Raw genomic sequence first — 22466 nt, forward strand, 5'->3', positions numbered from 1 at the left:
TTGCCTTGCTCTGCTTTACAGAAGTGACCGAACCATGCGAACTATCGCCTGCTCTTGTATACGTTCATTATTAACATCCAAGTATAACTTTAATTAGAACCTTTGCATTCTAGCAGCACTGTTGCCCTTTTATAGCAACGTGCATTTCCTCTCCATAGTTCTTTGTTAATCTGTGCTAAACACCAATCTATTAACATTTTTATATTTTACCATTTTAGGAATGTTATATAAATAGACTCAAACACAGCATATGATGTTTGGGGTGGGGGGTGCTCTGTCCACTTAGGATACCCCTCCCCCAGATTCATCCAGGTGGCTTCCTTTGTCATTACTTTGTTTCCTTGCACTGCTGAGTCATACTTGATGACGTTGGCATGTTATAGCATGTATACCGTTCATCTGATGAAGGACATTTGAGTGCTGCTACAAATAAAACAGCTGTAAACATTTAGGGCAGTATGTGAAAGTATGCCATGCTTCAGTATAAATAACCTGGAGTGCAAGTACTAGGTCAAGTGGCAGTTGCATCTTTAGTTTTTTAAACTGCTTTTCATTCTGTGTGCCCTGTGAAGATGTGCACGTTATTGCTTCTCTGTATCTTTACCAGAGTTTGATGATGATAGGTTTTGTTTCATTGTTTTGTTTGTTTTTTAAATCATTCTAGCAAGTGTGTAATGATACTTTACTGTGGTTCAGGATCCATTTTGTCTCTTGTCTCTCAGCCTCCTGAATGCTAGTACTATATATATGTGTATCTTTTAGTCTCCTGATTTGTCATCCCTGAGGCTTACTTGCCTCTGTCTGCTAACCTCGGCCTCGTGCTCCATACAATCTAATCCAGGCCTCTGAGACTCCTCAATAAGCTTGCCCCTCTCGTTCTTTCTGGTCTCTAGGTGGCTGACTCAACTCAACTGATCTGGGTGAAGCGCCTCTCCACTCCAACCAATTCAGTCTGGCTTCTCTCAGTTTTTACTAACTTGCTCTGCTTGGCCTCAAAAGCTGGCAGTCTGCTCTAACCTTCTGGCTCCTCGTTCTCTGGCTTGTTCTGTCTTCACCCGCGTCTAGCTTGTTCTCTCTTTAACCGTCTCTGTAAAACTCTCCCAGTCAAAGTGCCTCTTTCTCCTATCTCTTTTCCTCTCTGCACTGCTCTTGAGTAGCCTCTGCCTCTCTCTTCTCATGAGAGTTAGGCACATCCTATTTTGTCTGACCAATTTGTCTGCCACTCAGACACCACTTTCAAATAAGGGTGTTCCTTTCTACAAACTAACTTTACCTTCATTGTTTGGGTTAAAGACGTGTGATCTAAGGGTGTGTCTATATTCCAGCCACAGGGATTTAAGGAGTAATCTGTGGGCTGAGCCACACGACAAGTAGAAACAGTTTGGCTTTTTTTCCCCCCAGTAAATAACACAATCTCGGGGCTCACAGTGTGTGATCAAATATCCTGCAACAGACACGCTCTTCCGCTCTTCCATACCTTTTTCTGTCACATGGGGACTATTTGTAACTGTTTGTATCACATGGGGACTATTTGTAACTGTTTCTGCAGCTGCCATGCTGTTGATGTTCTTCCCAAAGGTACACAGGATTCTCATGTGTCCATAGTTATCGGGATATCCCATTGTATGTAGGGTTTTTTGTGGGGCAGGGAGTTTAACCCATGGCGACTCCACCTCTTAATTCTACTGACTTAGCTGTAAGACTGATGGGGTATGGATTTCTCTCCCAAACCTGGATTGTTAAGTGGCATCTGTTGTTCTGAGGGCTATGTTGAACATCTTCACCTGTGTTTATGTCTAGTGGAGTTTTTCCCTCTCTCAGCCTCCACCCCCCTTTTTGTATATTATATACACTGATTTCACACTTCTGAGCTGAAGGGCCCCCTGCCCTAGCCTTCTGAAGTAGATAGAAATAATAAAGCCAACAGACAAAATTATTCTACTAGGCATGTTTGTGTGTATCTGGTGGTAGATCCTTTCTTTGTTTTAAAGATAGTGACTTATTATCACTTTATGTATTGCCATGTTATGCGAAGCCAGAGGACAGTTCTATGGAGTTGGTTCTGTATCTCCACCTCACCTGGAGTTCCCAGGTGGAAGTCAGTCTCTAGGGCTGAGTACTCATACTTACCGAGCCATCTCACTTGCTCCGGATCTTTGTTGTATGTTTACATTTTTTCCTTTTCATAATTTTTAATTGCGCGCGCGCGTGCGTGTGTGCATGGTGGTGGCGGCATATAATGCACATGTGCATCAGGTGTTTGTAAGCTGCCGTATGATGCTGGAACCCAAACCTGCATCTTTTGCCAGAGCAATAAGTGTTTAACTCTGAACATCTCTGTGTGTGTGTTGGTGGTGGGCGGCCGCACACATGGTGTGGAAGTCAGAGGACAACCCTCAAGTGTTGATTCCTCAAGTTGTTAGGCTCAGTGGTGAGCATTTTTACTGACTCCTCCTTGTCTTTCTTTTTACTTCTTAGTGTTTTGGTTTAACTCTTTGGCATATATGATATATAGAATGCTCCACATATGTGGGTCATCCTGCATAGAGACCATGCTGTCTTTGTATTGTTCCAGTTTCTTTAGTATATGTGCTGCCAAATAAGGATCTCTGGTCTTAGTGTAAAAAGAGTGTTGTTAAATGTTTCTGCACAAACTGAAACAATCATATGCTATATGTAATGTACCATATGTACTCATATGTAATCATATGCTATATGTAATGTGCCATATAAGATATTGGTAATCCTTCTCTATCAGTACTGAGGTTACAGGCTTGCGCCGTTGTAGTAAGCTTCCTGATGAATTGTCATAGGTTGAACGAAGCATCCTCCTATTCCAAAAGAAAATTTAACTTAGTCAATGTTTATTTGACGTATGTGAATCGTACAAGTACACACACACACACACACACACACACACACACACACACACACACACATAGAGACACACACATTTTTTTTGGAAGTGGTTTTAGCTTCTAAGCTAGGGATTTTCCTGTTAGTATTCTGTTATATATTATGTGTATGTGGGTGTGCATGTATACACACACACACACACACACACACACACACTCTGTGGTGATGTGTTTAAACATTTGGAGGAGATTGGTCACGGTGGTGCATGCCTTTATTTCAAGCACTTGGGGAGGCGGAGGGCAGTAGCTGTAGATCTCTAGGTAAATATTTGTGAGTTCAAGACCAGCCTGGTCTGTAAAACAAGTCCAGTATAGCCATGACTATTGCATAGAGAATCCCTGTCCAGAAAAACCAAAAGAAAAGAAATAAGAAGCAAAACTGGGATTACTGGACAAGTGACTCAACAGTTAAAAGTGTTTCTCTTCCAGAGCACCCGGGCTGACTCCCAGCATTCACGTAGTGTGTCAGAATCATCCATAGCTCAGGTTCTGGAGATCCCACACCTACTCTGGCCTCTGTGGACACCAGGCACACAAGTGGTGCGGAGACTCATACAGGCAAAAAACCCATTCACATCTAAACATTTTTAATGCCTAGAAAATACTGAATTTATCTATCTATTCTGTAAGTTTTTATGTTTAAAGTACTCCACTAAAGAATGCTGTTGTTTTCTCAAGGCTAGATTTAATAGTTTGGTTGAGCACATGCATTGTAGTTTGCCTTAGTTAGTTGATTATTGCTTTTTAAAAAATCACTGGTCTCCAGCAGAACATAGCAGTAGGGCTGTGTGTAAGCCTGAGCACTTATAGTGACCAGATCCAGCACATGCTCTTCGCTCTTGTGTATTTGCTCTTCTGAGGGGAGTTGTTGCAGAGACGAGACAGTTGTGCTGTGAACACTCATTAAAGCGTTGGTGACAATCTGAGAAGTGTCAGGCTGGAGCTTGCTCAGGGATGAGACTCGCTGAAGAACGAGCCGTGTCCTGGATTAAATTCCCAGCTCTGTGAGACAGAACATTGTACATTTCAAAACTTAATTCCTTTTGTATCTGATAAGAAACCTTTTTGTCACTCTTTGGGGTAAGCTAGCATTCTATAACAATTTGAATGAACATGAGACTCAGGAATATCTTTATTTTTGAGCCTGACAGCATTCTCGCTCCCCTTATGTTTAGGTCCCTTTAACAATCAGGAGATGGCCGAATGGTTTCAGGCAGGCTATTTTACTATGTCTTTGCTGGTGAAGAGAGCATGTGATGAAAGCTTCCAGCCCCTTGGTGATATCATGAAGATGTGGGGAAGGGTTCCTTTCTCTCCAGGCCCAGCTCCCCCTCCTCATATGGTGAGTATCTTACCACTGGCCTGGGATTCACAGTAGATATAGGAGTTCTTGCTTCTCTTTGAATGACAACCAGGGTTGCAGTGAAGGAGGAAAGAATGGTAGTTTTTCTTTCTCTTTTCTTTCTTTGATACAGGGTTTTGCAGTTTAACTGCTGACCTGGAATTTGCTCTGCAGACCAGGTTGACTTCAAACTTGTGGTTTTCTTGCTCCTTCTGAGTTGCTGGGATTATAAGATGAACTACCAACCCAACCTGGTAGTTTGATAGAAGGAAACAGAAATGAAAATGGGATACAATTTTGGGAGAATTGACACCCGAATAGTAATGACCTTTTCAAACCTGACTGTGCATTCAAATCTGTATACTGTATAAAAGTCTGTCAGTGGTTTTCTAACCAATAGAGAATGAGACTGGTGTCTTATCCTGACCTAACCTATAGTCCTTCATGGTCTGACTCTTTCCCTTTCAAAGCTCATGTCAAAGCTTTTATCTGCTGTGTTTAACATGGTTGGCCTCTGAAAATTTCTTATTATTTTTACTTAGAATGTGCATTTTTCCCTCTCACTTCTATTTTCTTCCTCATAAAATTTTTTGAATTTGAGGCTTATCCAAATATAAGTGCCACTACTGTGTTAGGATATTTTGAAGGCCTAAACCTTTAGCTGGGAAGTATTTTCTCTTGAGGCTGGCCTTTCTCAGTTGAGTTGCTAGTGGAGGTTGCTAGGTGTTTGTCCGTCTAGCTTTCTGTGTCTCTATTAAATTGGCGTGAGTAGTGGTTGTCCACTGATAAACATGATCATATTTGATTTACTATGAATACTGAATTTCTGGAGTAACCTACCATTGATTTACACAACTATATTGAGGCTACCAGTCATATTTTCACAGTAATTTTTGATAGATGATGGTGAATGAGATATATCCTCTGCCATTAAAGGATGACACTCACTGAGTCATCCTGAGCCATCATGCTTTCTCTTCCATGATTCATATATTATTTTTGAGAATGGTTTCTTCAATCCCAAGAACCATTATAGTGTATCATTACTCATAGATTCAATTTACCCGACAAATTTGATCCTTATTTCCTGTCTTAAAATTGAGATGTGACTTTGATATGTCAGGAGCTAAAAGCTGCTCGTGTGGTTCTTGGCATACTCTTACCCTTTCTTTTCCAGCCACAGCCTGCATCTCTTCAGTTGAGGCTGTACCTAAGCCTCACGCTGTACCCTTCCCCAAAGGGAAACCTTTGGGAAGTTCAGCTTCCTTGCTAGCTGCTATACCATTCCTCAAAGCATTGATACAGAGAGCTGACTTTCATGGGCAATACTCTTAAAACCCAAGTTTTCATGTGAAGTGCTGACTAGACCTTACTAGTGATGTCTCTGAATTTAGGATTCTTGTTGCCCTGACCCATTGTGCGTCAGATGCTTTATTCTAAGCTATAGTCAGTAAGGAAGGAAGATACAAGTTCATAAAGTTGCCTAGGGGTTAGTCTGTTATCCTAGGTTTTTGCTTTTGTTTTGTTTGTTTTTGTTTTTGTATCTATTTTAAATTTCAGCCATCTTACTTGAATTATTTTGAAATACAAAGAAAATACAGTTAGCCCGTGTTTCCACCTTCCAGTGTATTACTAGATTAGAAATACCTCATCTAAGGGAGGAGTTCCCATCCCATCAGCTTTTTGTCACTTTACTCTTTCTCATGCTATCCTATTTCTGTGATTTCTGTGTGATCTTTAAAACAAGCCACCAAGATTTAGTGCCGGGTAATTTCTCAGTACTAGCAACAGCTCTGTAGACCACAGTTAGCTTCCAGTTTGAAGTAGTGGAGGACAGTGCTGAGTAAGGACCCTTTGTGGCTATTGCTGGTAACACCACCTTATTCCACTAGGTGGCACTGTTGAGTTTTTTAAAGGTGATGAGGTTTTGAGTTAAGGGTTTGAAGGGTTTGGAGTAGGTCTTGGGTGTACTGTGCTGTACAATCACATGCTGAATACCCGCATACTTGTATGCATGTGCGTAGGTGTGAATACTCGCTGCCATTTATGCTCATTGCCGTTTATTTCATGGTGTTTCTTCCTGTACCTCTTTTTCTTAGGGAGAATTGGACCAGGAACGCCTGACCAGACAGCAGGAACTCACTGCCTTATACCAGATGCAGCACCTCCAGTACCAGCAGTTCTTAATACAGTAAGAGCAGTGATGCGGTAGGATGCAGTGCAGCACCACAGGAGCCTGGCATAGACTCTGCTCCAATCTCACCTGTGAGAGTGAGAACGCAAGGCTTCCGTGATACTTGAGTAGCCCGCTAGTGACGTGTACACCACTGCCCATCTCATTTTATCTGACCTTTCTAAATGCTAGATGGCATAAAATGACATCTAATTAGGTTGTCAGAGTCTTTAGTTGTGAAGAAAGAGCCAATCATTTTAAGGACTTTCTGAGGGGCACAGAGAGAAACAAAACAGGAAAAGGTAGGAAGACATTAAAGAATTTGCTGTTAGGAATGGTGTAGGACAATGACCAACTCACTAAGACTGTTATTTTACTTTGATTTATTTATTTATTTATTTATTTTTGTGTTGATATAGGGTTTAACTGGATAGCCCTGACTGCCTTAGAACTCAGGTTCTGCAGCAGTAGGCTCCTGAGCGCTGGGTTCAGGGAAAAGAAGTAACGTTTGTGCAGTCGGTGGGTTAGCCCTGTCTATTGCTGGGTCATACGACTTACTGTGTACAGGCTGTCTGTGACTGCTGTTAAAACGCAAGGGGAGAACTGAGCAGTGGCATCTAAACCTAAAGACACCTACTGTTTGGAACTTTCAGAGGCAGCGGAAAATATTACCCCAAAATGTCTATGCTGAAACAAAAATTGAGAAAATTTTGTAGTAGAGATTTTAGTTGTGCAGAGTTCACCATTTGGGAATAAGTGTTCAAATTTGCTTATCATCATTTACAGTCTGGGAAATCTTGTGGGTGTTTGCCAGTTTTTGACACTCTACGATATGCAGTATGCATATATCACACATGTCATTTGTTTCATATGTATATGTACATATGTTCCGTCAGAAACATCTATGATGTGGATCAAAATTTTTTGTAACTTTATATAGAATTATAAAATGTATTTGATTGTTATTTCTAAGTGTGGCGGTTAGGGGAAAAGATGAGTTGGGTTTTATTTTTCATTCTTTCATGTGACCTATATGTGGATAGATAGGTTATGCTTTTCTTCTTTTTTACTTTTGAAGACAACAGTATGCGCAGGTCTTGGCTCAACAGCAGAAAGCAGCTTTGTCATCTCAGCAGCAGCAGCAACTGGCTCTTCTTCTGCAGCAGTTCCAGGCTCTGAAGATGAGGTTGGTGGTCATTCCATCATAGCACATTCTGTGCACATGTGTGTGTGGGTGTGGGTAATTTTACTTTCACCCACGATACCTGATTGATAAGATTGATAAGGCACACAGGGTCATGGTTCACTGAGGTTCCCAAACCATTAAGGCAAGTCTATGAGCAAAGCAATTACGGAAACATTCTTTAATTCCTGCTACTGCAGATTTTCATTCAGGGTGTTTCTCTCAGCTCCTGAAGTTGTATCAGCATTACTGTTCCAAAGCTGCACTGTGTCTTAACAAAGTACTTTGCATTTCTCATGTGGATCTTAGCTCATCCTATGAGGCAGTCAGGTTAATGGTCGGGTCCTTTTCTTCCTTCCATCTTTCCTTCCATCTTTCCTTCTTTCTTTCCCTCATTCATTCATCCATTCGTTCATTCATTCATTGCTTCACCCCCAAGGCAGGGTCTCTCTATGAGACCCTGACTGTTCTGGAACTCCTTTTGTAGATCAGGTTAGTCTCAAACTCAAGAGATCTGCCCACCAAGTGCTGGGCTGAAAGGTGGGTGCCATCATGCCTGGCTTGGTCTCCATTTTAAAGATCAGTAAACTGGACCCTTGAAGTACTGAAAGCTTTATTAACCCGATATATGGAAGGGCTCAGACTCAGAAGTGAAATGCAATTCTTGGGTGTCATTGTTGTTTTAAGACAGGGTCTCACTATGTACACCAGACAAATCTTGAACTCAGAGATCTTCCTGTCTTCCAAAAGCTGGGATTGCACCACCACACCCAGCTTTCATCAATTTCAAAACAGAGGCTAATACTAGTAAAGTAGAAGCAGGTAGACTTCTGAATTTGAGACTAGCCTGGTCTTTATCATGAGTTCCAGGTCACCAGTGGCCCCTAAATAGTGCTACATAGTGGGACCCTATCTCACAAAACAACACAAGGCAACAGCAGCAAAGCATTGGCCTTCCTAGCCAGATGACCCAGGAACCTGCTCATAGTCTAGGAGTCCCTTTGCACCTTATTTTCCAAGTGACAGGGACACATTGACGTTTTATTTCCCTTTTGCAGAATGTCTGATCAGAACATCATTCCCTCAGTAACTAGGTCTGTGTCAGTGCCAGATACTGGCTCTATCTGGGAGCTTCAGCCAGCAGCCTCACAGCCTGCAGGTAAAAAACTTAACTTTGCTTATACTGCAACTGAATAGATTTAGAATGGAATAATCATTTGTAGTTCATTTCTTAAAATGTTCTAGACGTGAGTTAGGTTTCTGTTTTTATTGCTCTAACTAATGTAGAATTTTGGATGCGTGCATGCATATGTGTGCACCTGCCCTAAAAAAATCTTTTGTTTTTGATGTCTTCTGCGGGTTGGAGTGGAAATAAAACCTAAGTACTGATGTTCTCTCTGTTGGGAGTTAAAGATGAGTAATACCAACCTTGCAGGTGTTGCCAAATTTTAGGATAAGAAACACTTACTTTAAATGAATACCTTCACTTATTCTTTGTTTTTGTTTGTTTTTATCAAATTAGAAAATGTAGGAGTTGGGTTTTTAAAACTCTTGGTAATTGGTTGAACAGTTTGTTGTTGCTGAATAATATCTACAAAAGTGGAAAGCTCGAGTAATCAACAGTACTTTGAAGAGAGAGCAGTTGGCTGAAAAAGTTTTGAGACCTATGACTTTGACAATTTTGTTTGTTTTTTAGAGTTGGTGAGATAGTTCTAGAATTGACCCTACAAGAGTATGACAGTAGAGAGCCTAGTGTCCTCCTCCTGAAACCCTCCCCCAAAGAAGAGATTAAAGCAAAACTTTCATACTGTGTAGATGTTATTTGTTTGTTTGTTTGCGTGTGTGTGTGCCTGTGTCTGGTGTGTGTGTGTGTGTGTGTGTGTGTGTGTGTGTGTGTGTGTGTGTGCGCGTGCGTGCCTAGGTGACATTCATGGAGATTGAGACAACTTGTGGGAGTTGGTTCTCCACTACCTTGTGGGTCCTAGGGGTCACTCTCCTGTCATGAGGCTTGATGGTTAGGACCTTTTACCCCCAGTCACCGTGTCAGCTCACATTATTTTTTTCTTGGTATTCATTTATACTTGGTATACAATTTATACTTTAGGATGCTAAAATGTTCTTTAGTGTTTTGAAGGTTCTAAGTATTTCAAACAGTTTATATGTAATCATTTTAATTATTGGTTTTGTGTACAGAATAACTTGCATAGATAGATTGTAATAAGTATGTAGAGAAATAGAGTAATGTCTGGGGCTGTAAATTTAGTGGTAAAATACTTGTCTAGAATTTGTAAGATTGTTAAATCTCTAGTATGACAAGAAAGGAGAGAATTAGTGTCAAAAAATTTAGCAATAAGAAAATAGACTCAGAGTACACATGAAGCGACCCATAGCTCCAGCCACATGTGTAGCAGAGGATGGCCTTGTTGGGCATCAATGGGAGGAGAGGCCCTTGGTCCTATGAAGGCTCGATGCCCCAGTATAGGGGTGTGCCAGGGCAGGGAGGCGGGAGGAGGTGAGTGGGTGGGTGCTTGGGGAAACACCCTCATAGAAGCAGCGGGAAGGGGAATGAGATAGGGGGGTTCTGGAGGGGAAACCAGGAAAGGGGATGACATTTGAAATGTAAATTTGAAAAAATCCAATAAAAAAAGAGAAAAAAAACAAGGAAAAAAAAAGAAAAAAGACTCAGAAACCTTTATTGTTGTGTTTTGCTTTTCTTTGAGAGAAGATTTCATGTAGCCTTGATCTAATGTGTAGCCAAGGCTTGCCTAGAACTCAAACTCCTCCTCTGAGCTCTACTCTCAGAGTGCTGGGATTACATCATCATACATGACTTGAAAGTCCTTATGTTTACATCTGGCCCTGTTCTGTCTTTTAGGTGTGACAGATCCAAGGTAATTTGTAAGACCTGCACAGTCTCTTTCCAAAGAGATGTCACAAGCATAAGATGAACAATTGAGTAACCTTTAATAATTAATTTATAGTGTGAACCACTTGCTTATCTACTTGTATGGCTACTTGAAATCCTCTGTGGCATTTGAATTGTTGTATTATCGAATTTTTATCACATTCCTTTTGAAGTTTTAAAACTAGCTCATCTTTAAAGATAGAGACATATCAGGTACCTGTATGGAATGGTACAAGGATGAAATTGGTTCTTTAGTCAATGTCACCTACTGCATCTTCTTCATGATATGGTAATGAGTATTGATGAAAACCTGCCAGCTTAGTTTCTTTTAAAAAGCCAGGCATATGGTGGCACACACTTTTAATCTCAGTATTGGAAGGCTGAGGCAGGAAGAACTCACATCCTAGGTTATATAGCAAGACAACCCCACACTCCTCCCCGAGACAGACAGCTGCGTATCCATGTTCAGGTTCAGGGAGCAGCTCTTTTCATTATGCCTGTGGTTATGTGATTATGCTACACTCTTGGACCTTTCTCATTCTTGTCTCTGTCTTACAGTTTGGGAAGGTGGTAGTGTATGGGATCTTCCTCTGGACACCACTACACCAGGCCCTTCCCTGGAGCAGCTTCAGCAGTTGGAGAAGGCCAAAGCTGCAAAGGTCTGGAACTTACTCTTCACCACTGTAAGCCTGCCTTCTAGCTACAGAATGCAAGGCTCTGTTCATTTCATTTCTTTCTTTTCCTCTAGCTACCTGTTCTTTTTAGTTTACCTCTGCTTAGCTGGGATGAGTACATTCATATTCTTTTTGTGACCTCTTCTAAAAAAAACCCAAAGACCTCAATTAAAATTAGTATTTCCATATTAATGATGATGACATACATGTGTATTACTTACATTGTTATTTGTCATGAATACTGTTAGAAAATATCTGCTATGTTTATTATTAAGGAGTGTTTTGTAGGAATAAGTAAAGAAAGACAAGACACACACTTTAGGACACTTTGGATGTTACTCTCATGTTGACCACTTTGTGTCCCACATCTTTTTTTTTTTCTTCCTCAGAGCTGGGGACTGAACCCAGGGCCTTGTGCTTGCTAGGCAAGCGCTCTAACACTGAGCTAAATCCCCAACCCCCATGTCCCACATCTTAAGAGATGTGGTGTAATGTCATATAGAATGAAGAGGTGGTCAAAGTGGGAGGGGCATGCAAATAGCTTAGAAGAGCAGAAGTGAACAATGTGCCCTGTCTGAGCTTAGAGTCAGTCAGGGGTTTTCTCCCCACCTTGCAGCACAGCAGGGTGCTGCTAAATGAATGGCAGATGCACCTCTCACCTCTGCGGTTGCTTAGTGCTTCGGGCACCCATGCTTACTATCAAGCTGACAACTTCTCTTTCGTTGTCCAGCTAGAACAGGAGAGAAGAGAGGCAGAAATGAGAGCAAAAAGGGAAGAGGAGGAGCGAAAGAGGCAAGAGGAACTGCGGAGACAACAGGAGGAAATCCTTCGGAGGCAGCAGGAGGAGGAGAGGAAAAGACGGGAAGAGGAGGAGCTTGCTCGAAGAAAGCAGGTATGTCTGAGAAGCTCTGCTCCTGGTTGAGGGAGGCCTTGGGTGAAGTAAGGTGCTCCCTTCCATATTAAGAGCAATGGGGAGAGAAGGCTATAATAGCAGATTAGAATTCTGACTTACTCATCTGCAGAAAGAACTTGTTTTCTAACAGTACCCGCCGAAGTGCCAGTCATTAGTCTTTTAACTTTTCATAATTTACTAATCAGATTTTAAACATTTAGCCTTTCTGATAAAAACTTGAAGTAATTTTGATGCACGGCATTACTATTTTATAAATGTGCTTTCAAGACCTGTATGATGGCATACGATTTAAACTTTTGAGTGTGCACTCAGTGGCATCCTATGTTTTCACTCCTACCGAGGCCTCATCTTGCCAAACTGAACATTCTCACCCCACGAAACAGTAACTCTGTGTCTTCTTCCCTGGCCCCTGGTGTCCACATTTCCCTTTCTGTCTCTATGATTTTTGACTACTCCGGGTATCTCATTTAATCAAACAGCATTTATCATTTGTTGACTGACTTAAATTTATTTGTGTCATTGTCATAGCATATGATCAGAATTTCTTTCTCAAGGCTAAATAAACTTGTTATATGTTATATGTAGATAGCACATTTTAATTTACCTGCATGTGGACATTTGGAAGACTTCATGTTTATAATACTTTGAATATGTAAGTAATGTTATTGTAAACATGAGTGTATAGATAATTGAGCCATCACTTTCAGCTCTGCATATATACCAGAAGTATATTTGCCACATGAGACATGAATTCTATTTTAGAATTTTATGTGCTCACTTTCAGAGCATGCAGGTTTGAGAGTCTTGTTATCTTTCCCAGCACTTGTTATCTCTGTGTTTGCTTTTGCCAGGTAGTATAGAGTCTTCATAGGGTTTCAGTTTACATTTCCCAAGTGATAGTGGGATTGAGCATCTTTTCACGTACTCAAGTCATCATCTATAGTGTGAAAAAATAGATAATCTATCTTTAACTGACACCTTGACCCTCCAGTCCATTTTAATAAACCTTTTTAACTCTCTGCTGGTGATTAGTATTTCAAAAATAGGGAGAAAAAAAACCTCTGTACACAGAACTGTGTATTTATTTTTAGATACGTCTTCAGGGGTTTGATGTCAGGACCTCTTTCAAACATGAAGTACGCAGATGTTCCAGTCCTGAGTACCTTAGATTACTAACTATCCATCCGTACAGTGTAACTACCACGGGAGGTGTTGTGCTGTCCTGTTAGAGAACAGTGACCCAGTATAGATGCAGTTTTTCCTTCTCAAACATTTCTGATCTTTGATTGAACTACTAGTAGATAACAAAAAGGCAATTGGGTGATTACTTAAGAAACGGGTCATTTGTACTTAGTGTTTCATATCCTGACTTTTGACATTAATGAATTATATCATCATTCATGCTAAATATTATTTATCTGACAGATCTACATCATCACAGTAGCTGTACAAAATTTGCCTTCTGAATTTATAGTTTAGCCAACCCACTCTTGTGAAATTTGAGACTTAGTCCCAATGTTTTACTATTTCCTAGAACGCCTAAAAGTCTTTGCAGTGCTTTTGTTTTTAATCAGTGAGACTAACTAGTTTTCTATGGTGTTTTTATTGTTTTCATTTTGAGGATTGTTGTTCTTACCTTGCTTAGTCTGCTTTTTTGCTGGAGTTTTATAGATGCCAGGGGAAGGCTCCACGCTGGCGGTAAAGTGTAGCTTTAGTTACACATTTCTGCTTGTTGGCTGCAGTATGTTCTGTGAAGAACAGAAGGAGCCACGATGAGACAAAAACAAATTTCTTGGAGTTACACTATGCATCAGTGTAGGATAATGGTGAAAGGCTGGAAACATGCACAGCAGGTAAGAGCACTGGCTGCTCTTCCAGAAGAGTCAGGATTTGATTCCAAGCACCTGCCATGGTTCACAACCATTTATAAATCAAGTTCTAGGGTTGGGAATTTAGCTCAGTGGTAGAGCACTTGCCTAGCAAGCGCAGGGCCCTGGGTTCGGTCCCCAGCTCCGGAAAAAAAAAGAAAAAAAAAAAAAATAAATCAAGTTCTATGGCAATGGTTCTCAAGTTTCCTAATGCTGATCCTTTAATACAGTTCCTCATGCCCAACCATCAAGTTATTTTGCTATTGTTATGATAAAAATGTAAATATCTGATATGGGGGATATTTGATATGTAGCCACCTCCATTAGGTCATGACCCACAGGTTGAGAACCACTGCTCTGGGGGATATAATGTCCTATTTTACCTCTGAGGCCACCAGACATACATGTGATAAGCAGAAGCAGCCAAATCTCTTTAGTTAAAGCTAGCCTGGTCTACACAGACAATTCCTGGGAGATGGGGGGGGGGATTAAAAAATACACATATAATTCTGCAGTACTCATTTGTTCCCTGCATGATTCTGTGTGGTGCTTAGTGGTGGGACTTGAAGATGTTTTGAGATACATAGCTTTTCTCACTGCGATAGGTTTTGGTGTATGTCCATTTGACATCCTTATGTTGTATATTTTTAGGTGATTTATTTTATTTAAGAGCTAAAGATACCAACAGAGAAAGCAAAGCCTGTGTTCTAGTATCTTGTCTAGGATCGGTAGTAGACTTGTGACTACTATCTAAGCCAGGATAGACTTCTTACTGTATTGCAGTGTACTAGTATTTTAAATAGTTGTGTTTTCTTCATCTTATTTCTTTTGGAGACAGGGTCTCATCATGTAGATCAGGCTGGCTTTGGAACTATAGAGCTCCCCCACCCCCACCCCCCATCTCCCTTTCTCATCTGAGTGCTAGGATTTAAGACCTGTACCACTGTGTCCAGCTTCGTTCATTTGTTCATTCATTTTCCCTAAGATAGTGTTTCTCTGTGTAATGTTGGCTGTACTGGAACTTGCTCTTCAGACCAGGCTGGCCTGGAACTCAGATCTGGCCCCTGCCCCTGTGTCCTGAGAGAGAGCTGGGATTAACGTTTGCCACCATGCCTGGCTTGATTCTTATCTTCATATACCTGCCTTGTCAACTGAACATGGTACTTTTCACTCCAGATCTGTTCAGTACTTATGGAAACTTAGTTCATCACCTTCTTCTCTTCCAAATTGGTAAGCCAGAGTTTCACACACACACACACACTTCACCCTGTCGTTTTCTTTAGGAGGAGGCTCTGCGACGCCAGCGGGAGCAAGAGATTGCGCTGAGGCGACGAGAAGAGGAAGAAAGACAGCAACAGGAAGAAGCTCTTAGAAGATTGGAGGAGCGGAGGAGAGAAGAGGAGGAAAGGCGGAAGCAGGAAGAACTGTTACGCAAGCAGGTGGCCAACACTGTGCTCTGTTTCTTAAAGCTGGGGCAGGGGCAGCTCCTGATGCCTTCTCAAGGTGCTGACAATCACCAAGAGAACCTGATTGACACGACTGTCTGTATTCTTTATCTCTTCAAGTGAAACTTGTTTTCTGAGGGAAAAAGAAATACATATTTCTGATTTTCTCCCATCTCTATGGTAAAACCACACAAAAGCACACTACAGTATGGAATTTTTTTTTTGTTTTTTTTTTTGTTTTTTTTTTTTTTTGTGTTTTTTTTTTCAGAGCTGGGGACCAAACCCAGGGCCTTGCGCTTGCTAGGCAAGCGCTCTACCACTGAGCTAAATCCCCAACCCCCAGTATGGAATTTTTAAAATTTCTTTTAAATTTTCTTTTTGAGATGGTGCCTCTTATAGCTCTGTGTGACCTGAACTCACTGTGTAGATTAGACTACCCCAGTCTCACAGAGATCTGCCCACCTCTACTTTCCAAGTGGCGATGTTAAGGAAATGCACCATCATTAAAAGAGAAATCTGTAATAGCATGGGTTTCTGGGCTTTGTAGTCTTTATATGATTTTTTTTTTTTTTTTTTTTTTTTTTTGTGGCATGCTCTAAAACACTTAAGGTTTTTAATTTTTGGTAATGTTTAGGTTTCCCCACTAATTTAAAGTTTTAGCTTTCTTAGATGTAGAATCTTTATATTCTGAAGACACATTGTTTTAAGTAAATGTTTTATATTTTTGTTCTTCTTAGGCTGCGGCTTGTCTATTTCCTTAGTCCTTATCTTTTTTAAAATTTTAGAATTTTGCAGGTTTTTTTGGGAATTCATACCTGAGTATACTATATTTCTACATTATTTTCACCCTTGCCTCTCCCCTCTCCAGCTTCTTCTTTGCCAACCCTTTTGCATTCATGACCTCTTGTTCTGTAGCTACTTATATGTGTGTGCCTACTAAGTCCACCCGCTGTTTAGACCTGACCACTTAGGATTGGGAAATCTATCAGGGGGCTTGCCTCTGCAGAAAGCTGAAACCTTCTCTCGGGAGCTATTGATTGCCTGTAGCTCTATATAGAAGAGAGAACTTTTCTCTGTAAAAGTTTTCTCTATTTATGCTGGTATGTTAATGTCTTTTTAAGGCTCATGTAGTCAGCCAAACTATTGAAAGTTAGTACAGCATCTGTGCCATGTCTCTAAGACATTATCTTGTAGCAGCTGCACTCATCCTTTGGCTCTTCTGATCTTACATGATGTTCCTTGAGCCTTAGGTGCAGGATTGGTATTGTAGATGTCTCTCTTGGAACTGAGCATATCACAGTCAGTAATTCTCTGGGTTTTGAACAGTTGTGAATCTCTGTAGTAGACTACTACTTCTGCAAAAAATTGCTTTGATAAGGGGTGAGAGCTGTATTTAATCTGTGTATAAGTATACATTTAGGAAAATGGTAGTTATGTTCTCCACCAGGGCCTGTGACCGTTCTAGCCACAGCTTTGCTAAGCTCCTAGTACCAGGCATGAGGTCTTTGCTGTTTAGCAGCTGTAGGTCCAATTGGGCATCTCTTGGTTACTGCCAAGATGTAAGTGCCATTATTGCATTATTGGAAATATCTCCCAGCTTCCATTGTTGTAATTTATAGGTTTTATAGCTGGGTAGGGCTATTGATTACTTTTCTCATCTGACAGCCTGCATTGGGCCTTTTGACACTATGAAAGCTGCTAGGTCAGTGCTAGCTTGATCTCTCCACTTCTGTGACCAGGGCAACCTATGTCTTTAGCAACAGGTTCTCATCTTTGAGCTCTCTGGGGCAACCAAGGACGATGGTAATGGCCTTGATTGCTTTTGGGGGGGCTCTTAGTCCCCTGGCCAACAACTGGAAGGGAAGTGTGTCTTGCCTCACACTCGGCTTTGCGTTAAGATTGTCTGTGGCTTCTGGGCAGTAGGCACAGTATCTCTGTGTTGGGTGACAGCAATCCGTGAAAGCAGCCGAACACTTCTCAGGTCTGTCAGCTGCTCCATTTTGGTCCCTATGCACCTTAGGTCAGCCACTGGTTTCAATAGCTTTGAGGGCTGTTGTGTGGTTCCTTCCATCATCTCTCCTTGTGGGTCTGCTTTCTAACTACTGCCACTCCTTTGTCCCAGACTCATACCTTTGCCATCTCGTGTTACATAGACTCTATGAAACCAGATAGTACCTTCAGGAGAAAAGCTTCAAAATTGCAATTGCTACGTTTTTGGATATTTGTTTTGCAGTGCTAGGGACTAAATCTGGAGCCCTGTGTATACTAGGCAAGTGCTCTTCTGAGCGAAGTCTCCACCCACAGATGACTCTTGTTTCACACTGGTGGTGTTTGTTGTTACATTGGGTTTTCTGTTTGTTTTTGATTCTTTTAAGTTTTGTTAAATGCTTTTAAGTTACATATGGGACTTTGGTCCAGTCATGGTATTCTAACATTGGGGGAAACATTGCATTCTAATATTTAAGATAAATTTTATTGTTAGAATAGTTTTAGACTTTCAAGTAACTTGGGAAAATAAAATAAGAAAGCACCCATATGTATCCTGTATATCGTTTCTTCTGTTGTTAATAACTTACATTAGTTATGGTATATGGTAACAGTTATAAGGCCAATTAATTATTATCAAAATTTCATTGTTTATTCAGATTGCTTAAGAGTTTTCTAAACATCCTTTTCTGCTACAGTGTTCTATTCTAACACATAATATTTACCTGTCATGTTTCCCCTGCCCTTCTTGGCTGTGACAGTTTATCATACTTAAACTTTTTGAAATATGTTTTTAATTGAAATACAATTATATCACCCCCCCTTCCTCCCTTCCAGTCCCTCCTAGATACCCTCCTTTGAACCCCTTCCATGCTCTCCGTGTGTGTGTGGGGTGTGTGTGTGTGTGTGTGTGTGTAATATAGCTTGCTGTGTCTGGTTTTGTTGTTTATATATATGGTTTCAGGGCTGACCACACTTCATTGGACAACCAATCAGGGGACAACCAATCAGGGGCTCATCCCTAAGAGAAGCTAGTTCTCCTGCTCTCAGCAGTCATTAGTTGTCTGGAAGTCTGTCGAGGGTTGGGACTCCTTGACAGTCCCCCTTCCATGTTAGCATGTCCCCTGATTTGCCACGGTTTCTGTCTTGTTGATGTAGCCATTTCTAGGAGAGACTGTTTGACAGCAGACTCCCTGGTGTTTGGCCTCTTACGTCCAGTTCCCTCTTCTGTGGTATTCTCTAACCTATGGATGCAAGAGCTGACGTATCCGTCAGACCTGGGCTTCTCTTGGTCTATTGATCTCTGCATTCGTTGTGTCCATGTGTCTTAGGGTTTCTGTTGCTGCACAAACATCATGACCAAGAAGCAAGTTGGGGAGGAAAGGGTTTATTCAGCTTACACTTCCACATTGCTACCAAAGGAAGTCAGGACTGGAACTCAAGCAGGTCAGGAAGCAGGAGCTGATGCAGAGGCCATGGAGGGATGTTACTTACTGGCTTGCTTCCCTTTCCTTGCTCAGCTTGCTTTCTTACAGAACCCAAGACCACCAGCCCAGGGATGGCACCACCCACAGTGGGCTGGGTCCTCCCCCCTTGATCACTAATTGAGAAAATGCCTTACAGCTGGGTCTCATGGAGGCATTTCTTCAACTGAGGCTCCTTTCTCTGTGATAACTTGTGTCAAGTCAAATGTAAAACCAGACAGTATACCAAGTATGGATTATTTTCGTTGTGTTATGTTCTGTTTTTGTGATAGTCTCCATTTGCTGTAAAAAGGGGCTTCTTTAATGGGGAATGGTAGCTATATTTATGGATATTAGGATAAAATTTAAAATGTGTAGTAAGGAACTATTCTGATTTAGCCAATTGGTGATAGTAGATTCTTTTCTAAGGTCCATGACCTCGATAGCCCCCAGAATTGGGCTGGGTTTCCATTACCAGACATGGTTTCCCCGTTTAGTGATATTATATCCATTAGTTGCCACTGCCATGAGTGCCGTTGATTGCCCCCTTTTGCATATCTTGCCAATACTGGTAATGGAATAACGTACCTTTGAGTATTGGACCAGCTCAGTCCTGCTAAGTATGTGTGCTGCTACTGAACAACTGAGGTCTCCATCCCTCTCTTTGATTTTTTGATGACCTTGGTAATTTTAAGAAATACATTTCAGCCTTATAGGCATTATCCCTTTACTGAATTCCCTTGAAGTTTTCTCATGAACAGACTGGGGTTTTAAGTGTTGGGCAGAAAGATCAGACAAAGGATTGTGTTGTTTTCAGTGCCAGAGATTGAACCCAGGACCTTGAGAATGCTAAGCAAATCGTCAATCCCTGAGCTACAACCCCACATTCACAGGGGTGTTTTCATTCACTACATTTTATGGAGTGCCCATGTAATATATTAACATAGCTTATAACTGCCAACCTTAATCACTTAGCTGAAACAGTGCTCATTCTAAACAAAAATTCTTTTAGAAGCCAAAATTGTATTTGAAAAACTGCTCTTGTGTGTTAGTCAGTGCTTGGTACTCGCTCATTTCCTGATGCAGTGTTACCTCCCCCTCCTCCCCCCCTTTTTTTTCAGGGTTGTAGGGTGAGCTTTTGAGGCAGGGTATGTGTTACTGTGTAGTCTGTATTGACCAGGAACTTGAAATATCTGACTCAGTCTCCCAAGTGCTGGGATTATAGGTTGGTGCCACCATAATCATCAAGTGTTATTAGAAGACTTTAGGAAGTAGTCTGGTCTTTAACAAGCTTACAGAATTTGTGAACAGAAGAGTAAATGCCAGACTTAGTATACTTTAAAGTACAAACACTGAAACCACCTCACATGTCAAAGAGTTCTGGCTGTAAGTCCACTGTACTCTTAACTCAGTGACATTGTTAGGGTTTAGGTCATTTGTACTTCTTTATTCCAGATCTTGGTGGACTGACTTCTACTTTTGTGTTCTTTATCTCAGGTTGGACTTTTGCATGGGACCCTCTTGCACAACCTCTACCCCAAAAGGGAATGAGTTTTCTCTATATTGGTTTTTTTTTTTTTTTCTTTTTTTTTTTCGGAGCTGGGGATCGAACCCAGGGCCTTGTGCTTGCTAAGCAAGCGCTCTACCACTGAGCTAAATCCCCAACCCTCTATATTGGTTTTTGTTGTTGTTCATTAAGGGTATGTTTAATAGAACTCTCCAAGCAGATGTCACCTTGGCCTAAATCTTTACTGTTCCTAGTTACATTTGGAACCTTTGAAACAAAGTATAGCATTTTAAGTCTCTGAAGTAGCAGATTTGCAAGAAAGATGGCTAAAAGGAATGGTTACTAGGTAGGCTAAAACCGGTTTTGTTTGTAGTGGACATGTCCTCCTGGGAGTGGAGGGGTGGGGTTGGGCAGTGGCAACAATAGTCTAGACAGAGTGTCTTTGAAAGAAAAGGTAGAAAGGAAATCTACCTACCAGAGGCTAACAACTAATCTCCACTCAGGAGAATGGGTTGTCTGGACAAAGAGCATTGTAGGTATAGCTAACCCTCTCTGCCAAGGGGAGGATACTCAGCACTGATTCAAGTGAACCAGGCCGGCATAGTGAGCTTGTTTTGAGCGAAGCAAACTGAAAGAAAATGAATGCAGGTGAGGGGAACTCAGTAGAGGTTAAAGAATTAGTTAGGGAAAGATGTTTTGAAAAGATCCCAGGGCCTGTGGGTCATAAAGACCGAGAGAACAGTGGAATTTAATGGTTTTGAGGGTCACTGTCTCCAGGCACAGCTGAGATCTTAGTGGCTTCTCCCAAAGCACCCTGGAGAGTTTGCTCAAGCATTGTACTGAGATGACGTTTTCAGGAGACTTCGTTGCAGTATGTGGTGATCTACTTTTGAGATCAGAACTTTGACCACAGACCTAAGTGACAGTTCTATAATCTGTTAAAGTTGTATCCTGGAGCACACAAGACCTTTCTGACCCATGTAAAATCTGATTCTTCCTAGTGTCATACTAAACAGGATTTTGCTTCATCATTACTATATGCCATCATGATTGACACCTTTAAAAGCAATATGATTTCTTCCTCTACAGTTAATAAAACATTTTTTTCCTCTTTGATTTTTCCTTCTGGAAAGGAAGAGGAGGCTGCCAAATGGGCCCGGGAAGAGGAAGAAGCCCAGCGCCGACTGGAAGAGAACCGGCTGCGCATGGAGGAGGAGGCAGCCAGACTTAGGCATGAAGAAGAGGAACGAAAACGGAAGGAACTGGAGCTGCAGAGACAGAAGGATCTGATGCGCCAGAGGCAGCAGCAGCAAGAGGCCCTCCGAAGGCTGCAGCAGCAACAGCAGCAGCAGCAGCTTGCACAAATGAAGGTATAATTCTAGATCAAGAGACTAGGGTTAAATATTATGTTGGCTATTTGTTTTATCAACAAAATAGGATGTGATGTATACATGTTGTTAAATGTTTAAGTGAAAGCCATGCATCTATATGAGGATGGGACAAGCAGTGGTCTGGTACAAGCAAGTTCATCTGCTTGGTTCTTTTCAGTAGGGTTCTACGGCAGTTGAAGTCGTTCCTCTTTACCATTTCAGCACCACTGACAGAAAAATCAAGTTGAAAAGAACATTCAGCAACCTGGGAGAGCAGCAGGCACAACAGCACCCTATTCTTCTAGTGGGAACCATGACATAGAGCTCAAAACAGTTGCCTTTCTGGGGACTTGTTAATAATCGGGTAAAAGTCAGGCCAAGGATGTGGTAGCACAAACATTTAATCTCAGAACTCAGGTGACAGAGGCAGGCAGATCTCTTGAGTTAGAGGTGAGTGTGGTTTAATAGCAAGTTCTCGGCCAACCAGGGCTACACAGTCTTCTGCAGACTTAATATTGAACCTTAAATGAGCTTTGGGCTCCCCTGTCTTCAAGGAACTCACAGGGTAGAGATTTGAGGAGGGACTTGGACTCCAGTGTAGAGAGCAGAGAAGAGGAGATGACATTAGTAAGGCAGTGGTTCTCAGATCTGCCCCCTGGGTCAAGACAAGGGAATTCTAGAACTCAGGGAGCTTGTGTTTAAATAAACTCTTTCGTATTGGT

The 22466-nt window shown here is 41.4% G+C and overlaps 1 protein-coding gene across 4 annotated transcripts in view; it reads left to right on the top strand.

Moving 5' to 3' along the window:
* Gigyf2 (GRB10 interacting GYF protein 2) overlaps positions 1-22466 on the top strand; it is a 125435-nt gene that overhangs the window by 88187 nt on the left and 14782 nt on the right. For all 4 annotated transcript variants that reach the window (XM_032901560.1, XM_032901557.1, XM_032901556.1 and 1 more), the window contains 8 exons: positions 4091-4257; positions 6357-6448; positions 7509-7616; positions 8672-8772; positions 11077-11177; positions 11923-12084; positions 15257-15412; positions 21508-21744. In XM_032901560.1, the coding sequence (XP_032757451.1) occupies positions 4091-4257; positions 6357-6448; positions 7509-7616; positions 8672-8772; positions 11077-11177; positions 11923-12084; positions 15257-15412; positions 21508-21744 (1124 nt within the window). The remainder of the gene's footprint in view (positions 1-4090; positions 4258-6356; positions 6449-7508; positions 7617-8671; positions 8773-11076; positions 11178-11922; positions 12085-15256; positions 15413-21507; positions 21745-22466) is intronic.

This window comes from Rattus rattus, chromosome 4 (genome assembly GCF_011064425.1).
Source record: "Rattus rattus isolate New Zealand chromosome 4, Rrattus_CSIRO_v1, whole genome shotgun sequence".
NCBI classification, from domain to species: domain Eukaryota; kingdom Metazoa; phylum Chordata; class Mammalia; order Rodentia; family Muridae; genus Rattus; species Rattus rattus.